This window comes from Mirounga leonina, unplaced genomic scaffold, assembly GCF_011800145.1.
Source record: "Mirounga leonina isolate KUSES-001 unplaced genomic scaffold, KU_Mleo_1.0 Mir_173, whole genome shotgun sequence".
Classification (NCBI taxonomy): domain Eukaryota; kingdom Metazoa; phylum Chordata; class Mammalia; order Carnivora; family Phocidae; genus Mirounga; species Mirounga leonina.
The window spans coordinates 59111126-59134623 of NW_023270447.1; the positions used below are offsets into that span (position 1 = coordinate 59111126).

Below are 23498 nucleotides of genomic sequence, written 5' to 3' on the forward strand. Positions count from 1 at the left end.
CAATATTCTTACTCATTTTCATGCAGGAAAGGAATTAGAGATTTGGGTTCAGAGACTGTGCTGTAGGCCAGGTGCCCCAAAGCATTGAACTGATGAAGTAGAAATGTTTATATTCACCTAGATTCAGAAGTTTAGAACCTAAGCTCTTCCTACGTTGACATCACTATCATATTTGAAATTTTAAAGTTACCCTTCTCTGGGGTCTCTTTTCATTAGGACTTAAGTCATTTATCATGAATGTACTAAATGCTCCTGAGTAGCCTAAGTGAAATTAAGAGTACACTTCCTTAGCACCTGGTTTTCAACCAAAACTGTTAAACTTGACCATTGGGGAAGTTCTCTCTGATGCTGTTGACATGGAGACTCATTAACAAAAATTGAATAAAAGCATGAATAATAAATTTGTAGGACATTTTACAGTTTTATAAACCACTTTTGAGAGATAGGGCAAGTATTATTATCCCCACTTTACTGAGGAGGAAGCTGAAGCTCAGAGTTGTAAAGTGAATCTCCCAAGACTACATAGTTAATAACAGATCATGACTGCCTAATCCCAGAGTAATATCCTCTCTGCTATATAACTCTTCTGGCTATGTCCTGTGGATATAGATCTGGAAAAGAGCTGCTTTTCAACTCTGCGGTTCTTTTCCTTAGTTCTAAAGTGAAGGCAGTCTTGGAGACACTCCCAGAAGAGTCAGGCCCTGGGAACAGGGAACATTACTTGACAGGGCACTACAGGAACTCTTCTGTATAAGGCCATTACCCTCAAGAACAGGAGACATAGCTGACTTTCCTAACACACAGAAACAGGCACAGAGACTTAGACAAAATGAAAATACAGAGAAATTTATCCGAAATGAAAGAACAGGACAAGGCCATGGACAGGGATCTAAGGAAAAAAGATAAAAGTAACATGTCTGATAGAGAATTTACAGTAATAATCATAAAGATACTCAACTAAACTTGAGAAAAGAGTGGAGGACATCAGTGAGAACCTTAACACAGGGATAAGGAATAACATAGCAGAGAGAAACACACTTGATGGCATGATCAGCAGGCTGGAAGAAGCAGAGGAATGAATTAATGACCTAGAAGAGAGTAAGGGAAAGTAATCAAGCTGAACAAAGGAGAGAAAAAAGAATTATTCAAAACAAGAATATGCTTAGGGAACTTGGTGACTCCATCAAACATAAACACATTCATATTATAGGAGTCCTAGAAGAAAGAGAGGAAAGGGGGCAGAAAATTTATTTGAAGAAATAAGAGCTGAACTTGCCTAACATGGGGAAGGAAACAGATCTCCAGATACAGGAGGCACAGAGAACTCCCATCAAAATCAACAAAAGCAGATCCACACCAAGACATATTGTAATTAAATTGGCAAAATATAATGATAAAAAAAATATTAAAAAGCAGCAAGATAGGGCGCCTGGGTAGCTCAGTCAGTTGAGCATCTGACTTGATTTCACCTAAGTCATGATCTAAGGGTCATGGGATCAAGCCCCGTGTCAGACTCCATGCTCAGCATAGGGTCTGCTTTTCCTTCTCCCTCTGCTCCTCACCCCACTCAACTCCCTCATTCTCACTCTTTCTCTAAAATAAATAAAGTCTTTAAAAATAATAAATAAATAAATAAATAGCAGCAATATAAAAGAAGACCATTACATACAAAGGAAACCCCATAAAGTTATCAGCAGATTTTTCAGGAAAAAAACTTTCCAAACCGGGGTGCCTGGCTGGCTCAGTTGGTTAAGCGGCTGCCTTTGGCTCAGGTCATGATCCTGGGGTCCTGGGATCGAGCCCCATGTCTGGCTCCCTGCTCGGCGGAGAGCCTGCTTCTCCCTCTCCCTCTGTCTACTTGTGCTCTCTATCTCTCTGTCAAATAAATAAATAAAATCTTAAAAAAAAACAAAACGGAAAAACTTTCCGAACCGGAAAGAAGTGGCTTGATGTATTCAAAGTGCTGAATGGGAAGAATTTGCAGCCAAGAATACCCTATCCAGCAAGGCTGTCATTCACAGTAGAAGGAGAGATAAAGAGTTTCCCAAACAAAAACTAAAGGAGTTCATGACCTCTAAACCAGCCCTGCAAGAAGTATTAAAGAGAATGCTTTGAGTGGAAAGGAAAGACCACAAATGATAGTATGAAGGTAGGAAACACAAAAGCGGTAAAAATGAATATTTCTGTAAAAAGAATCACTCAAGGAACTCATAAAAAAAAAAGGAAGTATATACCTAAAACATGGGGAGGAGAGGAGTAAAGAATGGGTTCAAACTTAAACGACCATCAATTTAGTATAGACTGCTATATGCAGAAGAGGTTATATACAAATTGTATGGTAATGATTTATCAAAAATCACTAATAAATATGCAAAGAAGAAAGAGAAAGAAATTCAAATATGTCACTGAAGAAAATCAGCAAACCATGAAAGAGAGGAAGACAAGAAAGGCTCAGAGAAAATCTTCAGAACAACCACAAAACAAATAATAAAATGGCAACAAATACATATCTATCAATAATGACTTTATTTTTTTAAGTAGGCTCCAAGCCTAGCATGGAGCCTAATGGAGGGCCCAAACTCATACCCCAAGACCAAGACCTGAGCTGAGATCAAGAGTTGGACGCTTAACCTACTGAGCCACCCAGGCATCCCAATCAGTAATTACTTAGAATGTAAATGGACTAAATGCTCCAATCAAAAGACATAAGGTGACAGAATGGATGAAAAACAAGACCCATCTATACACTGCCTATAAGAGGCTCATTTTAGACCAAAAAACAGGTGCAGATTGAAAGTGAGGAAATGGAGAAACATCATGCAAATGGATGTCAAAAGAAAGCCAGAGTGGCAGTACTTCTATCGGATGAAATAGACTTTAAAACAAAGACTGTAACAAGAGGCAAGAAGAACACTGTATCATAATAAAGGGGCAGTCCAACAAGAAGATATAACAATTGTAAATATTTTGGACCCAACATGGGAGCACCCAAATACACAAAACAGTTAAGAACAAACATAAAGAAACTAATCGATAATAATACCATAGCAGTAGAAGACCTTAACACCCCACTTACACCAATGGATGGATCATCTAAACAGAAAATCAGCACGGAAACAATGGCTTTGAATGACACAGTGAACCAGATGGATTTAACAGAATATTCAGAACATTCCAGCCCCAAACAGCAGAATACACATTCTTTTCAAGTGCACATGGAACATCCTCCACAATAGATGACATATTAGGCCACAAAACAAGCTTCAGCAAATTCAAAAGGATCAAAGTCATACCATGCATCTTTTCTGACCACAATGCTATGAAACTAGAAGTCAACCACAAGAAAAAATCTGGAAAGACCACAAATAACATGCTGCTGAACAATGAATAGGTCAACCAGGAAATAAGAGAAGAAATTAAAAAGTACATGGAAACAAATGAAAATGAAGACACAATAGTTCAAAATCTTTGGGACGCAGCAAAAGCAGTTCTCAGAAGGAAGTGTATAGCAATACAGGCCTACCTCAAGAAGCAAGAAAAACCTCAAATAAAGAACCCTAACCTTACACTGAAAGGAGCTAAAAAAAGAACAAATGAAACCTAAAACAAGCCAAAGAAAGGAAATAATAAAGATTAGAGCAGAAATAAATGATACAGAAACTAAAAAACAATAGAACAGATCAATGAAACCAGGAGCTGGTTCTGTGAAAAAAATCAATAAAGTTGTTATCCAGAGGGGTACGTGCACCCCAATGTTTATAGCAGCAAGTCCACAATAGCCAAACTATGGAAAGAGCCAAGATGTCCATCAAGAGATGAATGGATAAAGAAGATGTGGTATATACATACAATGGAATATTATGCAGCCATCAAAAAACCCGAAATCTTGCCATTTGCAACAACATGGATGGAACTGGAGAGTATTATGCTAAGCGAAATAAGTCAATCAGAGAAAGACATGTATCATATGATCTCATTGATATGAGGAATTCTTAATCTCAGGAAACAACCTGAGAGTTGCTGGAGTGGTGGGGGGTGGGAGGGATGGGGTGGCTGGGTGATAGACATTGGGGAGGGTATGTGCTATGGTGAGCGCTGTGAATTGTGTAAGACTGTTGAATCACAGACCTGTACCTCTGAAACAAATAATACATTATATGTTAAAAAAAAAAAAAAAAGAAGATAGTAGGAAGGGAAAAATGAAGGGGGGTAATCGGAGGGGGAGATGAACCATTAGAGACTATGGACTCTGGGAAACTGAGGGTTCTAGAGGGGAGGGGGTGGGGGGATGGGTTAGCCTGGTGATGGGTATTAAAGAGGGCACGTATTCAAGATGTCCATCGACAGATGAATGGATAAAGAAGATGTGGTGTATATATACAATGGAATATTATGCAGCCATCAAGAGGAATGAGATCTTGCCATTTGCAACGACGTGGATGGAACTGGAGGGTATTATGTTGAGCGAAATAAGTCAAACAGAGAAAGACATGTATCATATGACCTCACTGATACGAGGAATTCTTAATCGCAGGAAGCTGAGGGTTGCTGGAGTGGGGGGTGGGGTGGGAGGGATGGGGTGACTGGGTGATGGACACTGGGGAGGGTATGTGCTCTGGTAAGCACTGTGAATTGTGCAAGACTGTTGAATCTCAGATCTGTACCTCTGAAACAAGTAATGCAATATATGTTAAGAAAAAAAGAAGAAGAAGGTAGCAGGAGGGGAAGAATGAAGGGGGGGAAATCGGAGGGGTAGACGAACCATGAGAGACAATGGACTCTGAAAAACAAACTGAGGGTTCTAGAGGGGAGGGGGGTGGGAGGATGGGTTAGCCTGGTGATGGGTATTGAGGAGGGCACATTCTGCATGGAGCACTGGGTGTTATGCACAAACAATGAATCATGGAACACTACATCTAAAACTAATGATGTAATGTATGGGGATTAACATAAGAATAAAAAAGTTAAAAAAAAATAAAGAGGGCACATATTGAATAGAGCACTGGGTGTTATACACAAACAATGAATCATGGAACACTACATCAAAAACTAATGATGTATGGTGATTAACGTAACATAATAAAATAAAATTGAAAAAAAATTGACAAACCTCTAGGCAGACTTATCAAGAAAAAAAGAGAAAGGGCCCAAATAAATAAAAGCACAAATGAGAGAGGAGAAATAACAACAAACACCATGGAAATAAACTTGTAAGAGAGTATTGTGAAAAACTACATGCCAACAAATTGGACAACCTGGAAGAAATGGATAAATTCCAGAAACATATAATCTAACAAAAGTGAAACAGGTAGAAATAGAAAATTTGAACAGACTGATTACAAGCGAAGAAATTGAATCAGTAATCCAAAAACTCCCAACAAACCAAAGTCCAGAACCAGATGGCTTCACAGACAAGTTCTTGCAAACATTTAAGGGGGGCCTGGGTGGCTCAGTCAGTTAAGCATCTGCCTTCAGCTCAGGTCCTGATCCTAGGGTCCTGGGATCAAGCCCCACATCGGGCTTCCTGCTCAGTGGGGATTCTGCTTCTTCCTCCCCCTCACTCATGCTTTCAAATTTATTCTGAGAGGCCAGCATTATCCTGATACCAAAACCTGATACAGAAACCACTAGAAAAGAGAACTACAGGGCAATATTCCTGATGAACATAGATGCAAAAATCCTCAACAAAATACTAGCAAACCAAATCCAACAATACATTAAAAACATCATTCACCATAATCCAGTGGGATTTCCTCCAGGGTTGCAAAGGTGGTTCAATATTCACAAATCAGTCAACGTGATACATCACATCAACGAGAGAAAGACTAGAAATCATATGATCATTTCAATAACGTATGACAAAGTGCAACATCCATTCATGAAAATGCCCTCAACAAAGTTAGTTTAGAGGGAACATATCTCAACATAATAAATAGCTCAATATATGGAAAACCCATAGCTAACATTATCCTCAGTGGGGAAAACTGAGAGCCTTTCCCGTAAGGTCGGGAACAAGACAGGGATGTTCACTCTCACCATTTCTATCCAACATCATACTGGAAGTCCTAGCCAGAGCAATCAGAGAATAAAAAGAAATAAGAGACATCCAAATCAGTAAGGAGGAGGTAAAACATTCACTATTTGCAGATGACATGATACTCTTTATATAGAAAACCTGAAAGACTCCCCCCCAGAACTTCTGGAACTGATAAACAGATTCAGTAGAGTTGCAGGATACAAAAGCAGTGTACAGAAATCTGTTGCATTTGTGTACACCAATAAGGAAGCAGCAGAAAGAGAAATTAAGAAAACAATCCCAGGGCGCCTGGGTGGTTCATTCGGTTAGGCGTCTGCCTTCAGCTCAGGTCATGATCTCAGGGTCCTGAGATCAAGTCCCACATTGGGCTCCCTGCTCTGTGGGGAGTCTACTTCTCCCTCTGCCCCTCCCCCCACTTGTTCTCTCTCCCTCTCTCTCCCTCTCAAAAACGAATAAATAAAATCTTAAAAAAAGAGAAAACAATTCCATTTACAATTGCACCAAAAATAATAAGATACCAAGGAATAGACCTAACCAAAGAGGTGAAAGACCTGTACTCTGAAAACTATAGAACACTTATGAAAGAAACTGAAGGTGACACAAAGAAATGGAAAGACATTCCATGCTCATGGATTAGAAGAAAAAATTTTGTTAAAATGTATACCACCCAAAGCAATCATACATTTAATGCAATAGCTATCAAAATACCACCAGCATTTTTCACAGAGCTAGAACAGACAATCCTAAAATTTGTATGGAACCACAAAAGACCCTGAATAGCTAAGCAATCTTGAAAAAGAAAAGCAAATCTGAAAGCATCATGATTCTAGACTTCAAGTGATATTACAAAGCTGTAATCCTCAAAACAGTATGGTACTGGCACAAAAACAGACGCTTAGATCAATGGAACAAAAAAGAAAATCCAGAAATGGGCCCACAACTATATGGTAACTAATCATCAACAAAGTAGGAAACACAGTCTCTTCAAATTGTGTTGGGAAAAAAAAGACAGTCTCTTCAAATTGTGTTGGGAAAACAGGACAGCAATATGCAGAAGAATGAAACTGGACCACTTTCCTATACCATACACAGAAATAAATTCAAAATGGATGAAAAGACCCAAATGTAAGACAGGAAACCATCAAAATCCTAGAGGAGAACACAGGCAGCAACCTCTTTGACCACGGCCATAGCAATTTCTTACTAGACACATCTCTGGAGGCAATACAAACAAAAGCAAAAATGAACTATTGGGACTAAATCAAAATAAAAAGCTTCTGCATAGCAAAGAAAACAATCAATAAAACTAAAAGGCAGCCTACAGAATAGGAGAAGATATTTGCAAATGATGTATCTGATAAAGGGTTAGTATCCAAAATCTATAAAGAACTTATCAAACTCAACATCCAAAAAACAAATAACCCAGTTAAGAAATGGGCAAAAGATATGAACAGACATTTCTCCAAAGATGACATACAAATGGTTAACAGACACATGAAAAAATGCTCAACATCACTCATCATTAGGGAAATACAAATGAAAAGCACAGTAAGATACCACCTCACACCAGTCAGAATGGCTCAAATTAATGCAAGAAACAACAGGTGTTGATGAGGATGGGGAGAAAAGGAGCCCTCTTGCACTGTTGGTGGAAATGCAAACTGGTGCACCCATTCTGGAAAACAGTATGGAGGTTCCTCAAAAAGTTAAAAGTAAAACTACCCTACAACTCAGCAATTGCACTACTACGTATTTATCCAAAGGATACAAAAATACAGATTCAAAGTGGTACATGCACCCCAATGTTTATAGCAGTATTATCGACAATAGACAAACTGTGTAGAGTCCACATGTGCATCGGCTGATGAATGGATAAGGAGGATGTGGTGTGTGTGTGTGTGTGTGTGTGTATAATATATATATGAGGGAATATTACTAAGCTATCAGAAAGAATGAAATCATTGGAACTACATGGATGGAGCTAGAACGTATTATGCTAAGCGAAATAAGTCAGAGAAAGACAAATACTGTATGATTTATCTCATATGTGGAATTTAAGAAACAAAACAGATGAGCATATGGGAAGGGGAGGGTAAAAAGAGAGAAAGAGAAGGAGACAAACCATAAGAGACACTTAATGATAGAGAACAAAGTGAGGATTGATGGAGGGAGGTAGGTGGGTGATGGGTATTAAGGAGGGCACTGGGTGTTGTTTGTAAATTCTACTCCTAAAACCAATATTGCACTGTATGTTAACTAAATAGAATTTAAATAAAAATTTGAAAAGAAAAAATGTTTAAAATAAGGAAAATAATGGTCATCATGTTGTGATAAATTATCAAAAGCACCAATTACAGTTCTGCTACATGATAGGTGCTTTACAAATATTTGATATTCTTCTCCTTTTTCTGTTAATATTCCTAGGCCTAGCAGTCTGATACTTAAGGTCTCATTAAACTTTGGCTTGAATGACTGAATTATTCTCCCTACATTTCAAAATTATCAGTGGTATGTGCTAGTAAGTAGAGGTGTAACACTGCTAATCTCATTGCACCAAGCTGTGCTTTCCATATTTTATGAGGTTTCTTGCCTTTACTTATTCCACATGGCCACCATTTTGGAATTCTATGTTTTGAGGAAGAAGTGTCATCCATAGTCTCCTTGTTTTTTCTCCTGTCCTTTTCATGGCATTCTTTTAGTTTCTCTGCATTTATAGCACTCACCTTAATCTAGATTGTACTGATGTTATTTATAGACTTGTCTTTGCCCCCAAATAGCTTAAAATCTACCTCAGAGTTTCTTAACTTATTTGGGGTTCCTTGTTAACCTTTTGAGACTATAATGAAAGCTTTGAACCATACCCTGCCCTCAGCAAAAGTACATACGTACAAACAAAAGTTTTCATAATTAGTTCGGAGGTTTGTGGACTCCAGGTAAGGACTCTTTTTCTAGATATTGTATTCCTTAAGAGCTATCCCTGAGTTTCATTGACCTTTGTATTATGGCAGAGCCTACCACATAGATAGGAGATACTCAGCAAAAAGTTTCTGAATTGATTAATTGAAATGCTAAATGAAAATCTTCAAGTTTCTTACTACAGCATCTCAACACACTTTCTTTGTTTCCTTAGGCTTCCATCTCAGTGGCACAGTAACTGAGGCAGCTACTACTTCAGAACCAGCAGTAACCTACAAAGTTGCAATCAGTTTTGATCGATGCAAAATCACTTCAGTGACATGTGGCTGTGGGAACAAAGACATATTCTACTGTGCTCATGTGGTAGCACTCTCACTCTACAGGATCCGTAAACCAGACCAAGTCAAATTGCGTCTTCCTATCTCAGAAACCCTTTTCCAGATGAATAGGGACCAGCTACAAAAGTTTATTCAATATTTAATCACGGCACACCACACTGAAGTTCTTCCTACTGCACAGAAACTGGCAGATGAGATTCTATCCTCCAACTCTGAAATCAACCAAGTAAATGGTAATTATACAACATTTTTGTTGCTAAAAACCTATCTTGTTGCTTTATTGCATATTTAGAGGTTGAAAAATTTATTGGAATATTTTTGCAGTTGTAATCACTTAAAACTTAATGAATTCATTCTATCCAAACAACTATTTAACTCCTAGTTTCTTAAAGCAGTCCAGTTGTCTACCTTATAAAAGTTTTGGCAAAAAAGGACAGAATGTTAGAGTTATATATTGGTCTAGTTTATGGACTTTATTTGTCCATACAATCCCTGTCCCCAGGAGCCTGGAATATTCAGGAGTGAGAGAACGCCTAAAATAATTTGTGTCATTCAGTGAAATTAGATGGATATGAGAATTTCCTTAACATTTTAGGATCCCACGTAACATCAGGGTTATTCTAAAGAGCATCTGTTAGCATTGTGATTATGAGCTATATATAATGGGAGGGTTGCATGGATGGAGAAAGATACTATGTTCACTTACTCATTCAATGAGTATATATTGAGTACCTGCTCTGTGCAAGCAATAGTGCTGATTGTTGAAGGCATAAAATAGACATGGTTCCTGCCTTCAAGTAGCTTAAAATCTAGTAGAAAAGACAGCTAAATTTGAAACAAATGCTTGTTTTTATAATGAAGCCAGGTTGTAAAGACTTTATCATAGGAAACTACTGAAGAATTTTGAGAAGGCATTTTGTTTGTTAGATCCTACTATGTTCCAGGCACCACTGAAGGGACTCTGTGTATGTTAATTCATTTAGCTTTCAAAACTAGTCTGTGAAGTAGGTGTTTTAACCACTTCCATTTTATAAATAAGGAAATTATTTATAACCCAGGCTCACCTGACTTCAGAACTCAAGGTTTTTATGCTTCTCTATAGTACCTCTTTATTTTTAGAAGATAATTTTGGTGCCAGCATAAAAGAGGCAATGAGACCAGGTGGATGGCCTGTATAATACTGTGGTCCATGTGCCAGAGGGTCTGCCTTTCCCAGCTGTCCAATAGAACTTATCAAGTCCTACACACAACCTCACCACTCCTCAGAAACAAAGATAAACAGACAAGCTTCCAAGAACTCTTGCTAACTAGCAGAAATAATCTTCTTTTGCTTTATACAGAAAGTTGTGGTGTTTACATAATAACTGAGCTCTCTCTATTTGAATGATACTCTTTTTTTTTTTTTTAAGATTTTATTTATTTATTTGACAGAGAGATAGACAGAAGAGCACAAGCAGAGGGAGTGGCAGAGGGAGAGGGAGAAGCAGGCTCTGCACTGAGCAGGGAACCCGATGCCGGACTCGATCCCAGGACCCTGAGATCATGACCCAAGCCGAAGGCAGACGCTTAACCATCTGAGCCACCCAGGCGCCCTTGAGTGATACTCTTAAAAGAGTAGCTTCACATATCTCTTATCCCACATAAGGAAGCTGTTCTATTTCTCTGGCCTCCTTAAGTCTAGAGCTCTTAGAGACCTGAGTTCTGCCTCATCCCAATGTCTGTAGCACCAAAGAGAAGTACTGCTTTGTACCCCAATAGCTAGGTTATGATCTATTCTCATGCTTTATTTCCATTAGCTCTTTCTCAGAATTTCTCAGAATTAGCTCTTTCTCAGAATTTCCAAGCTCTCTTGCCTTTTCTTTTAGTGACCACCTTGGTTAAGGACATGTATTATACCTGTCTTGTTCGAACCACTGCTATCACCAAAACAGCCCCCTTTCCTCTTTACCACTGTGCTAAAGCAATTTTTATCTTTCTTTGAACCTCCCATATCAGTATCCTATTATGTATTTATCTGAGATTAGGCTTAAGTTGCCACATTGAACTTGAGATGTGATTCTCAACCTTCCCCAGGAACTACTACTTCTGAACCTGTGTTTAGTCCATACTAATATTAGCTTTCTATACCCAGCTTCCCTAGTATTCCACAATGCATTTCCCATCTATTTCTAGTAATCAACGTTGATATCAGCAATGATACTGAAAAAAGGGGGACAGAGAATGGAGATATCTTAGAGGTAACATGGACTGGATTCAACATCCAGGTGTATAGGATATGTGGGGAGTAAAGAAAAGGAAGAAGAGAAAGATGGGAGAAAACTGAATTCTAGAATGTCTAGCTAGGATGGTACTGATGAATTTGATCACTGAGGGAACGTAAGAGGAAGAATAAATTTAGGAGGAAGATGAATTCAGTATAAGTTGGAGGTGCTTGTAGAACATTTAGGAAAAGATTTCTGATGGATAGTTGGATATATGGATCTGGAACTGAGGACAAGAGTTGGAATTTTCGAGTTATTAGCATAGAGATACTTGAAGTCATGTTTCTTTTTCCTGCTAAATCTTTAAACACTTAGGCCATCTTCCTTATCCCCTTTCCCAAACCCTCTTCCTCACCAAAACAGACTTAAAAAGCAGGAATAAGATTTCTAAAACTGGTAACTGCCTGCTTTTAATCCCAAGAATGGATCCAGGCATTGCTGTGCTCCTCACTTCTTTGAAACCCCTTTTTTTCTCTTCTGTGGTTTTAACCTAGGAAGTAAAACCTAGATTTTGTCTTGTCCCCTTTGGTAGACTGTTTTTCTACATCTATCACTGCTCCATGCTCTGTGATTTGATTTGGTAACTATATACCCTGAAATCCTCTGGTATAGCATCCTGGTCAAGGGATTCAGTTGCTGCTTACCCATGAAGGGATATTGGATACCTTGAGAAACGTAAGATAATTTGAGAAGTAGGGTCAGGAACCATGTTTTACTAATTTCTGAGTCTCTGTCACCTAGCATGGTACCTGGAAATTAATAAGGGTTTATTGAATGAACACAGCTATGCATATACAAGTGATGAAAACGGCAGCCATTGTAGGAATGAGCAAAGTAGAATGAGAAATGAGAAAAAGATAGCTAGCAATTATCGAAGTCAGTATAGAACTGAGTGAACAACTGAGTTGTTTCAAGAAGTGAATAGTCAACAACGTTGAATATTGTGGAAGATACAGACCAAAGTTAACAAACGTAGAAAGGCAATTTGGGGGAAATAGGAACTATCCAGAGAGAAGAAAACCTTGAGAAATTATTAATAACATTATCATTAGATTAAAAGAAAATATTACAACCATGAAATAAGAACTGGATGCTGTAAAAACAAATTCACACAACAGGAAGAACTAATGAAATTACAAATAAAATGGCAAAACTTTTGAAAACTAAGTGATGGAAAATAAGGGTAAGGAAAGTTCCTGTAGAGTAGAACAAAAAGACAGATGAAAAATAGGAGAAAAAAACTTGTCAAAAATTAAGAGAACAAGTCCTAGGAATTTTAATTTGAATAATAGGGGTTTCAGAAATAGAAAACAGAGGTAAGGAATTCATCAATGAAATAATTGAATATAATAAGAAAATTTTCTAGAACAAAAGCATGTGTTTCCCAAAGTGAAAGCATTCCACTTCATGCTCAGCAGTGGAAAAAGAATAAATAAATGGAGCTGGATCAATTAGATATTCATGTAGGGGGTTGGGGAAAAGCAAAACTCCATTCCTATCTCATGCCATACAGAAAAAATCAATAATAGATGGATTGCAGATATAAATGTGAAAAGTAAAACAATAAAGTGTATGAGATAACATGAGAAAATATCTTCATGTCCTTGAGGTAGGAAAAATTTTTCTTAAGTAGGAAAAAATTTGAAAATGGGATTACATTAAAATTTTAAGCTCCTTTTTATCAAAAGGCACCTAAGAGACTAAAAAGGCAAGTAGGGGAGAAGGTATTTACAGTATGTATAACTGACAAAGAGTTTATATCCTAATACAATAAATAACCCCTACAAATATCAAAATGGACAAGAGACACAGAAAGGCACTTGACAAAAAGGATATTCAAATGGTTAATAAACATATTAAAAGGTACTTTAAGTAGTAATCAGGTAAATGCAAATTAAAACCAGAATGAGATACCATTATATACCCACCGGAATGGCTAAATTTTTGAAACTATCAGTAGCAACTATTGGTGAGGATATTGAGCAACTGGAACTAATATATTGCATGTGGGAACTAATATATTGCAGCTACAAATTGTGGCAGTCACTTTGAAAAATTGTTTAGCATCATCTAACTAAAGTTGAGCATATGCATACCCTGTGACCCAGAAATTCTTTTAGATGTCTACTCAGTGGAAATGAGGAGCATAATTTGCAACAGCTTAAATAGAAACAATCCAAATGTCCATCGACAGTAGAGTGACTAAATAAATAGATACATTCATATAATGGAATACTGTACATCAATGAAAATAAATTAAGTACTATTGCTAAACCCCAAAATATGGGTGAATCTTACAAACATGATGTTGAGTGAATGGAGCCAGACACAAAAGAAATAACTCTTGTATGATTCTACTTATGTAAAGTTCAAACAACAAGTCCCTGGTGTTAGAAGTTAGGATAGTGATTAATTTGGGGGAAGAGGAAAGGAGATAGTGTTTGTGAAGGGGCTTATGGGATGCTGGTTCTTGACTTTGATGATAGTTACACTGTTAAAATTACTATGTGGTAATTCATCAAGCTGTACATGCAAGATTTGTATACTCTTCATAATTTATATTTCAGTTTTAAAATATTAATTTTAAAAGCAATGTGTGTATGTGTATATATGTACATGTGTACATAGAGACTGGAAGGAAATACACCATAATATTAACAATAGTAATCTATGGCTGGTAACATTATAGGTGGATTTTATTTTCTTTTTTTCTTTTTTTTTTTTTTAAAGATTTTTATTTATTTATTGAGAGAGAATGATAGCATGAGAGGGGGAGGGTCAGAGGGAGAAGCAGACTCCCTGCCGAGCAGGGAGCCCGATGCAGGACTCGATCCAGGGACTCCAAGATCGTGACCTGAGCGGAAGGCAGTCGCTTAACCAACTGAGCCACCCAGGCGCCCCTTATTTTCTTTATGCTTTAGTGTATTTTATATAATAAGCATGTATTATTTTTATAATTTAAAAAAGGATGTTTAACAATGAAAGAAAAATTGATTCCATAGACTTACTAGTTCCCTCAGGACAGGGCTCATTGTTACAGCCTCAGTGCTAACTTGGAGCCTCAATCCACATGATGGTTTGTTTCATAATTATTTATAAAAGACATCCTTTCTATTTTATCTTCACTTGTTACCATTTCTTTTACAATCCTGTGGAAAATTTCACACTATAACATTAAAGTGTCATTTACACTGATTGGGTCCACTTTACCACTACTGAGGGTAATTAGTGTCATACTCACCTCTTTTTATGAAAAGACTAACATGAACGTATATAGAAACATTTTTTATCTTTTTTTTTTTTAACCAAAGGATTTTTTTAAAAGATTTTGCCTGGGAGTTAGTGGACAGCTGGAGAGGCTGGTTATGAACTACAGACCTAGTTTATCTAATTAAAATTATCTGTGTTCGGGGCACCTGGGTGGCTCAGTCAGTTAAGCGGCTGCCTTCAGCTCAGGTCATGATCCCAGGGTCCTGGGATCGAGCCCCGCATCGGGCTCCCTGCTCCGCGGGAAGCCTGCTTCTCCCTCTCCCTCTGTCTGCCGCTCTGCCTACTTGTGCTCTCTATCTCTGTTAAATAAATTAATAAAAATCTTAAAAAAAAAAATTATCTGTGTTCTTGTTCATTCATTCCTACATGCTCTACCCTCCTCTACTATCTGACCTTTAATCTTGACATTTCTTACAGATTAATCTTAATTTTTCTCCTCTTCTTATTCTGATCTCTGTAGGCAATCTCAGCTACATCCTTGACTTGAAGCGTCATCTATGTACTATAACTCACAGATTACTTCTCCTATATCCAACTGACTATTCCATATCACAGAGACATCCCCAGATCAACATATCCAAATGTGAATTTATCTCCCTCCCCAAACTTGCTCAATAAATAGCACCACCATTTAGCCACTGGATCATGATAGAAATCTTATAGTCATCCCTAATACTTTTCACTTATAATCCATACACATTTCATTGCAAGACCTGTTAATTTTACCTCCAAAGTATATTTCATCATTTTCCATTTCTCTCTATTGATAACTACCATCACCCTAAATCAAGCTACCATAATCTCCTACCTAGATACCTTTTCCACTATTGCTCCCTTTTATTCCATTCTGCACACAGCTATCCAGACTAACTTTTCTATAACTACGGATTTTGTTATGGGTAAAGTCCAGATTTCATATGGCCTGTAAAACCTTGAATCATGTGGCTTTTGCTTACATTTTCATGTGATTTTCCCTCTTCTTGAAATACTCTTCCTATCCTCTCCCCCTTATTATAACTATACTCAATCACCACAATAATTTATGACTTTGTGCTTCTTTGAGCAAAAAATACACACAGTATTTTCTCCACTCTTTGCTAGGCTAACTCCTAATTCATTCCTTGGGTGTTCACTGAAATGCCACCTTCTCAGGGAAAACTTTGTCTTTCTTCCCACACAAATATGTACATGTGTAATTATTTGTTTAACGTCCCTTTCCCCAACTAGTCTATCAGCTCCACAAGGGTAAGAACTATATCCGCTTTGTTTACCACCATACATCCAGTATTTGGCACAGGTCCTGACACATAGTAGGCTCTCAATTAATATTGGTTGAGTAAATGAAAATGTCTTAGAAAATCCTCCTCGGGGCCTCTTGCCAACTCATGCTCTCCTAGATGACTTTAATTCCTTCAACAGTTACACCAACTCCTTATAGTAGTGTTACCTGGATGCCTCAAATACTGACTCACTCCCTTTTTTGCTGCAACCATCCATTTTGGTAGCTCTCTTTCTCATCTCCTGGGTTCATTGTAGATAGCAAACATTTACATAGTTTACCTTCCTTTTTTTCCTATCAAATAAACAAATCCTTCTGAAGTTCTAGTTGAAATTTTACTGTTAGTAACTCTCGAGGCTTTGCCTTATCCGAGCCCTGTCCCAGCAGTTTTCTATAGTCTGTACACTGCGTATTTATAAACTGTGCCTTATTTCTTCCAGAGCTGCTGCCACTACCACCACCTGGGCCTAAAAGATTCTCCAGTTTTCTCCATACCCCTTTGAACTTTTATAAGGAGTTATCACTCCACACTTCCAGCCAGTTAATTAAGGCCATCACCCATGGGATATTGGGTCCTGTTCCTGCTTTTTCATGTGCTAATTAGACCACGCAAGAGTCAGAACTGGTATTCAAATCATCTCTGCTTGTTTTTGGAGCACGATTTCTGTTCTTCCCTCATCCCCATCCTTGGCAGCAAGGTACTCAAAGGCCCAGTCCTTGGTTCATGCCTAGTATATCTCATTTTATCTCAGTCCTGTCTTTATAGAGCTACTGAAAACTAGAATCATTAGAGGTGAGACTCTATAATCTGCATTTTTAATACAAACCCTTGGTGATTATTCTGTATATTAACATTTGAGAATCACTGTACTGGTGAGAACTCTATCATCCTCACTAAGGGGAAAATGCCGTATTCTGACTAATCCTATATTCTATATAGTGGAATAGGCAAAGAAAGGATTTGACTATCTTCATACACACCATCCAGCTTTATGGTGTGAAACAAGCTTATGGGTCTCCATCCTCAGGCCTATGAGGCTAGAGGCTGAAGTTTAGTGTTGTAGTGAAAAACAGACTTTGAAGAGAGACCAGCTTATAGATACTGGTTCACATACTTTCCATCTGTTATATTACTTTCCTGTATAAGCTTTAGTTTTTCCTTTTAAAATTAAAATAATAATACTAACTTATAGAGTTATAAGAGTTCACTGGAATTTACTTACCAAATAATCATTGAGCACCTACTGTGTGCCAAGTACTGTTCTATATGTTGCAAATAAACCAGCAAACAAAACGGGTTGCCCTCAAGGAGAGTATGTTTTAGTGAGGATATGTATAAAGAGTGCTTGGGGGGGGTGGGAGGATGGGTTAGCCTGGTGATGGGTATTGAGGAGGGCACATTCTGCATGGAGCACTGGGTGTTATGCACAAACAATGAATCATGGAACACTACATCTAAAACTAATGATGTAATGTATGGGGATTAACATAAGAATAAAAAAAAAGTGCTTAGACTTTGGCATGTAGGAAGCACTAAAAATACGGCTCTTATTAACAAATATTTAAGGATAAGGAGGATATTTGTTCTGCTTTGCACTTTAGGGATACAAAAGAAGTATAGTATATATTATTTGCCCAACTGGAGCTTAAATCTGGATGGTCAGTGAGACATGCATTTGTTTATTCTATAAATATTAACTCAGTGCTGTAATGAGCAAGGCACTGTGAGGTACAAAACTGAACACTTACTCTTTAAAAACTTCAATTTGGGGAATGTATGAAAAATGCACAATTCTGATGTAGAACAAAATGCAACAGGTCTTTAAGAAAAGTAATAATAAAGTGCTAAGAGTATTACTCCTTTTATATGTATTTGAGCATAGAATGGACATAACTTTTGATAGGTGGCAATGGGTTATATGGCTAATTTAGTGAGGGGGTAAAAAGAGCCTCCCCTGCCAAGTGAATTAAGCAGTACATGAAGCATGCCAGTGTTGGCTTTTCTGTATGCTTATTTTATGGTTTCTATTGCTCATTGCAGCCCTGACTCTAGAGCTAAGGCAATACTGATGATAAGAAGTATCATTTGTTTGGCCGAAGAACGGGTTGCAGGAGAGGGAGAGAAATAAAGGAAAAAGCAGAAGTAAAGTCATAAGGAAATGTGGTTGATTTCTGAGAACACTAAGTTTCTAGCTGAAACATAGTATAAATATAGGGTAGACAAGGCTAGAAATGAAAGATAAGGCCTGAGCATGGAGAGCCTTGAATGCCAAGCTAAGGCATTTGGACTTATTATAATAAAAATGGTGCATCACTGAAGACTTCTGAGTGGGGAAGACAAAACTGTGTCTAGGGGCACCTGGGTGGCTTAGTCGTTAAACATCTGCCTTCGGCTCGGGTCATGATCACAGGGTCCTGGGATCGAGCCGCACATCAGGCTCCCTGCTCAGCTGGAAGCCTACTCCTCCCTCTCCCACTCCCGCAGCTTGTATTCCCTCTCTCGCTGTCTCTCTGTCAAATAAATAAATAAAATCTTAAAAAAAAAAAAAAGAGCTGTGTCTAGAATAATACATTCGAAGAAAAGTAGCATATAGTAACCATAAACTAGACAGTCACATGTATTAATTAGTACTTGTAGAATAACTGAATGTGTGAACCCTTTTGATTTCATGGACAATAAGATGCACTAAAAAAGCTTAGCAAAAGAATAGGTTTTCTGGGTAGACCTAGATTTCATTTAAACAGGACTTTGATACAGGAAGACAAGAGAAAAAGTAGATTGACTGATTAAACATGACATGAATTTATAATATATTGCATGACCACACCTGTAGAGCATTTGACTTACAGCCTTTTATCACTTGGAGGCAGGTATCTAAAAACCTAACACAGGACTCTGTCTTTGAGAAAGTGAGAGAAGATTCAGTTTTCATTCCATAAATATTCCCTAGGTGCCTGTCACATTACCAGCACTGTGCTGTGTGTGATTCACCTGTGAGCAAGCAGCTGACAGGGCATGAGGGGAGAGGGATGTGTAAATAACCAAAACTGTTTGAAGGTGGTGCGGTGAGTCCAGATATGAAAGATATTTTGAGTATAAATTTATGAAAATTTTCACCTTGTATGCAACTCTGCCTTTCCTTTAAGGGACAAGTTTCTAGAGATTTAGAAGTGTTGACTCCGCTCAGAAGCTACAATTGCATAATGAACTTTAAAAACAGAGTTTTTAAACCTGTACTTTAAGGTTTATTTGAACTTCATAGGAAGGCAAAAAGAAGGAAAAAAAAATAAATGTCACCCTCCTAGGAAAAAAAATACATCACTGTTTTCGTGTTTGTGCATTTCCTTCTGGGATTTTTCCCCCTAGAATGGTATTTGTAGACCTTAGAAGGGGATAAGACTGAGACATAAGTGAGTATGAAACTAGCATTAGCCCTCCTACATTTATTTAGGACCACACAGTTGACAAAAGCCCAGAATAAGGCAGAATAAGCCATCCATTTTTTAATCTACTCACAGCGTACCCCTCCTGCCAAATGTGGGGCATATGAATTCAGGGGATTCATTTCACCATTCCCATTCCTCATAGGTGCCCCTGACCCCACAGCTGGGGCCAGCATTGATGATGAGAACTGTTGGCATTTGGATGAAGAACAGGTGAAAGAACAAGTGAAGCTCTTTCTCTCCCAGGGTGGTTACTATGGCTCTGGGAAGCAACTCAATTCAATGTTTGCCAAGGTAAGATATGAAAGTATTTTTTTTCTTTAAGTAAACTGGGCTCACAACACTTCTGGCTTCATTCACTTGACCTATCCGTACTGAATACTTGAAAATTAATGGGAGGGCTGATCAGAGCAGACCTGATCCAGAGCAGTTGGCAACCAGGGACCCCCTACTACCTCACCGTGGTAGTCCTCTTCCTTCTGCTCCACTCTAAATAAGTTAGCTTTGCTGGGGGTTTTAGTAAGGAAGCCACCATCCCTCTGCTTTGAACCCAAGGCTGCCAAATGAGGCCTTGAAGAGATGTAGTATTTTAGAACTCTGGGCTCTCACAGCAGGTTTTCTTTTTTTTTTTCTTAACACCTTTAGTGACGGGTGATTCACCCATTTAAAGTTTGCAATTCAGTGGTTTTTAATTTTTCACAGATATGTGTACCCGTTACCATAGTCAACTTTAGAACATTTTCATCACCCTAAAAAGAAACCCTATACCCTTTACCTGTCACTTCCCCTATCCCTCACTCCCCCTCCGCCAGCCCTAAGCAACCACTAAGCTACTTTCTGTCTCTCTAGATTTCCCTATTCTGGGCTTTCCTAAGAGTGGAATAATATAGTATATAGTCTTTTGTGACTGGCTTCTTTCACTTAACATATTTTCAAGGATCATCCATGTTGTGACATGTATCCATACTTAATTCCTTTTTATGATTGAATAATATTCCATTGTATGGGTATACCACTTTTGTTTATCCATTCTCTGTTAGTGGATACTTGGATTATTTCCACCTTTTAGCTATTATAAATCATGCTTTTATAAACATTCTCATAGAAGTTTCTGTGTGGACATGTGTTTTCATTTCTCTCTAGGATTGGAATTGATAGGTCATATAATTCTACATTTAATCATCTGAGGAGCTGCTATACTGATTTCTAAAGTGGTTGCATCATTTTACATTCCCACCAACAGTGTGTCAGGGGTCTGATTTCTCTGTATCCTCACCAACACTTGTTGTTATCTGACTTTTTGATTCTAGCCATCCTAGTGGATGTGAAGTGGTATCTCATTGTGTACAACAGGTTTTCTTGATATATGCAGAGAACTTGCTTGTAGAACAAGAAGCCCTCTTTTTGGCTCTTTGGGTGTGTTATGCTTAGATACTTCATCTTCTCCTCCCCTTCCTTCTCCTCCTGCTTTTTTATGATGTGCAGTCACCAACCCCTGGCCCCTCCTTATGTGTCAGGTTCGAGAGATGCTGCGGATGAGGGATTCCAATGGAGCCAGGATGCTGACGCTGATAACTGAGCAGTTTATGGCTGACCCACGACTCACACTCTGGAGGCAGCAGGGAACAAGCATGACAGATAAGTGCAGGCAACTCTGGGATGAGTTAGGTAAGTCCCTATAATCTCAGAGAAGTGCTATGTCTGTCCTACCAGTTTGCCCCCTGTGACAGTGTTAGTGAACACTTGCCATCAGTCATTACATGGGTCTTGCTAAATGAACTTTAGCCTAGCTGTGGAAAATATAGGCTCTACACAGGCCACCCAGAGTATTCTGAACTCACTTGTGTTGCTTCCACAGCATTGTGCTTTGCTGTTGACATCAGTATTCTGTTCCAGATGTTACCACATAGAAGTCTTTGCTGAGGGAAAATGTCTTCCCTTGGTTTCTGTTGCCTGGCACCAGCCTGGCTCTCCAAATACTTATCAACCTTACTTTTCTTGCTTTCCCTGGGTTTGCTCTTTTATATTACTACTAGACACACCTCTTAGACATAGGGCGGTTTCCAAGACTTGAGCCTTGGACTTCTATTCTTCTTCCTCTATACACCCCTGAGAACTTTTTTTTTTTTTAATGTCATGGCTTCAGAGCTTACCTCTATGTTGATCTCAGCCTCATCTTCTTTCCACTTAATCTGCACTGCCCTATAACCATTTCCACTGAAAAATCCCCAATCACCTCAAGCTTGAGAAATCCAAAAATGAATTCAGGCTTCAAGCAAAAAAGGTTCCCCTAACTCTGGCAGTGGCACCACCATTCCTCATTCTACAAAACTGACTGTCAAGCACTCATTTTTCTTTCATTCCCAACATTCAGTCACCAACTTCATTTGATGCCTTGACCTTCAAAATGCAATTCAGTGTCCGTTCACACTTTTTAATTTCCCATCACCACTGGTCTGGTTGAAGGCATTGGGAACTTTTAGATTAAATTAGACCTGTGGCCTCCTGAATGGCCTCTCTGTTCTAGATTCTCCTCATCAAGGCCATCTTCTTTGGTCATCATTTCTCTGTATCATTCCACTACTCCAAGGCCAGTTTTGCAGTGCTAATACTCAACTCCTCTCCCTGTTTTCAGAATCTTCCATGCCCTAAATCCAATCATGGCCCCACTTTTACTTATACTGGAAAAGTTCTGTGTAACATATTCTAGAAGTTCTAATATATAGCTCCTCCGTACTTCCTCCATGCCAGAAAGCAACAACAAACTTTCCACTCATACAGAGTAATACAGGAGAAAGCCACAGGTTAGGAGTTCAGTGAGTTCTTCTGGGCTGAAGCTCCTGGAGCATATATTTCATAGCCTCAGAGCTAAAAGCCTTGCAGAGTGAGGCTTCATGACTCTGCAACTATACTCATTTACTTGGGGGTTTTGTTTTGGGTGCTGAGGCTTTTTGATCTCACCTGTGGCACTAATGGCTTTGGAGCTCTCATTAGCAATGAATAGCTACATTTTTGGGTGTTATGTGCCAGTCGCTGTGTTACAGATTATACTGACATTTTTTCACTTAATTCTCATAACAACCCTATGAGATAATTTTGTGTTTACTGCAAAGAAACAGAGATAGCTCTGGTTACTTCTAGATACAGAATAAAATTATAGAAAACTGTCTCTGCCATGACATAGTCACACTTTCTGAATGTTGCACTATTGGTTTAAAGCTACTGGTCCAACCTCTTGTGACCAGGGTCACATGATACAATACATGGCAACTTGGGGACTACTACTAGACTCTTTACTCAGAAGGGATTGCAGTCACGGACTCCCTTCCAGGGTAAGATTTTGGCACCTTCATATTTTTAGATGAGAAAACTGAGCTCAGAAGAGTTAAGTATTTTATTCAAGATCACACATGGTGGTTCTACCCATGGAACAGCAGTATGTTTGACTCCAAATCAAGCATCCCTCTGCAACATCTCCCTCAATTCTATCTTGTTATGTACTTATTTTTCTCTAAAGTGCATGTTTTTAAATTTAAAATCAGCCTTCTTTAGTGAGTCAGTTTCATCTGAGGCCTGAATCTCATGGAGTAATTTCTGTCATACTCGTGGGATTGTGCTGTGGACTTGGGCCTGGCCTTTGAGGCAAAGGTAGGTGAGAAGAAGTTAACACAGCTGGCTCCCAGTGCTTTTAAAGCATTTGTCATATCCTTAGGTTCATTATGAAAAGCTCTTGCTTCTGACATTTTCGTATCTAAGAAATTGCTGTTTCAGTCTTCTAAGAAACCCTCAGGATTCTGCAAAGACAGTGGTTCTCAAACTTCTCAAAATTACCAACTTATTTAACAGGTTGCTGGGCCCTGTCCCCAGAGTTTCTAATTCAGTAGGTTGGAGTAGGGCCTGATAATCTGTATTTCTAACAAATTTCTAAGGAATGCTGTTACTGCTGTTCCAGA

At 38.4% G+C, this 23498-nt stretch overlaps 1 protein-coding gene across 1 annotated transcript in view; it reads left to right on the plus strand.

The window, feature by feature from the left end:
* Positions 1-856: 856 nt before the first annotated feature.
* ZSWIM5 (zinc finger SWIM-type containing 5) overlaps positions 857-23498 on the plus strand; it is a 77220-nt gene continuing 54578 nt past the window's right edge. The window contains exons 1-4 of the mRNA XM_035018989.1: positions 857-908; positions 9168-9524; positions 19691-19839; positions 21063-21213. Of these exons, the coding sequence (XP_034874880.1) occupies positions 857-908; positions 9168-9524; positions 19691-19839; positions 21063-21213 (709 nt within the window). The remainder of the gene's footprint in view (positions 909-9167; positions 9525-19690; positions 19840-21062; positions 21214-23498) is intronic.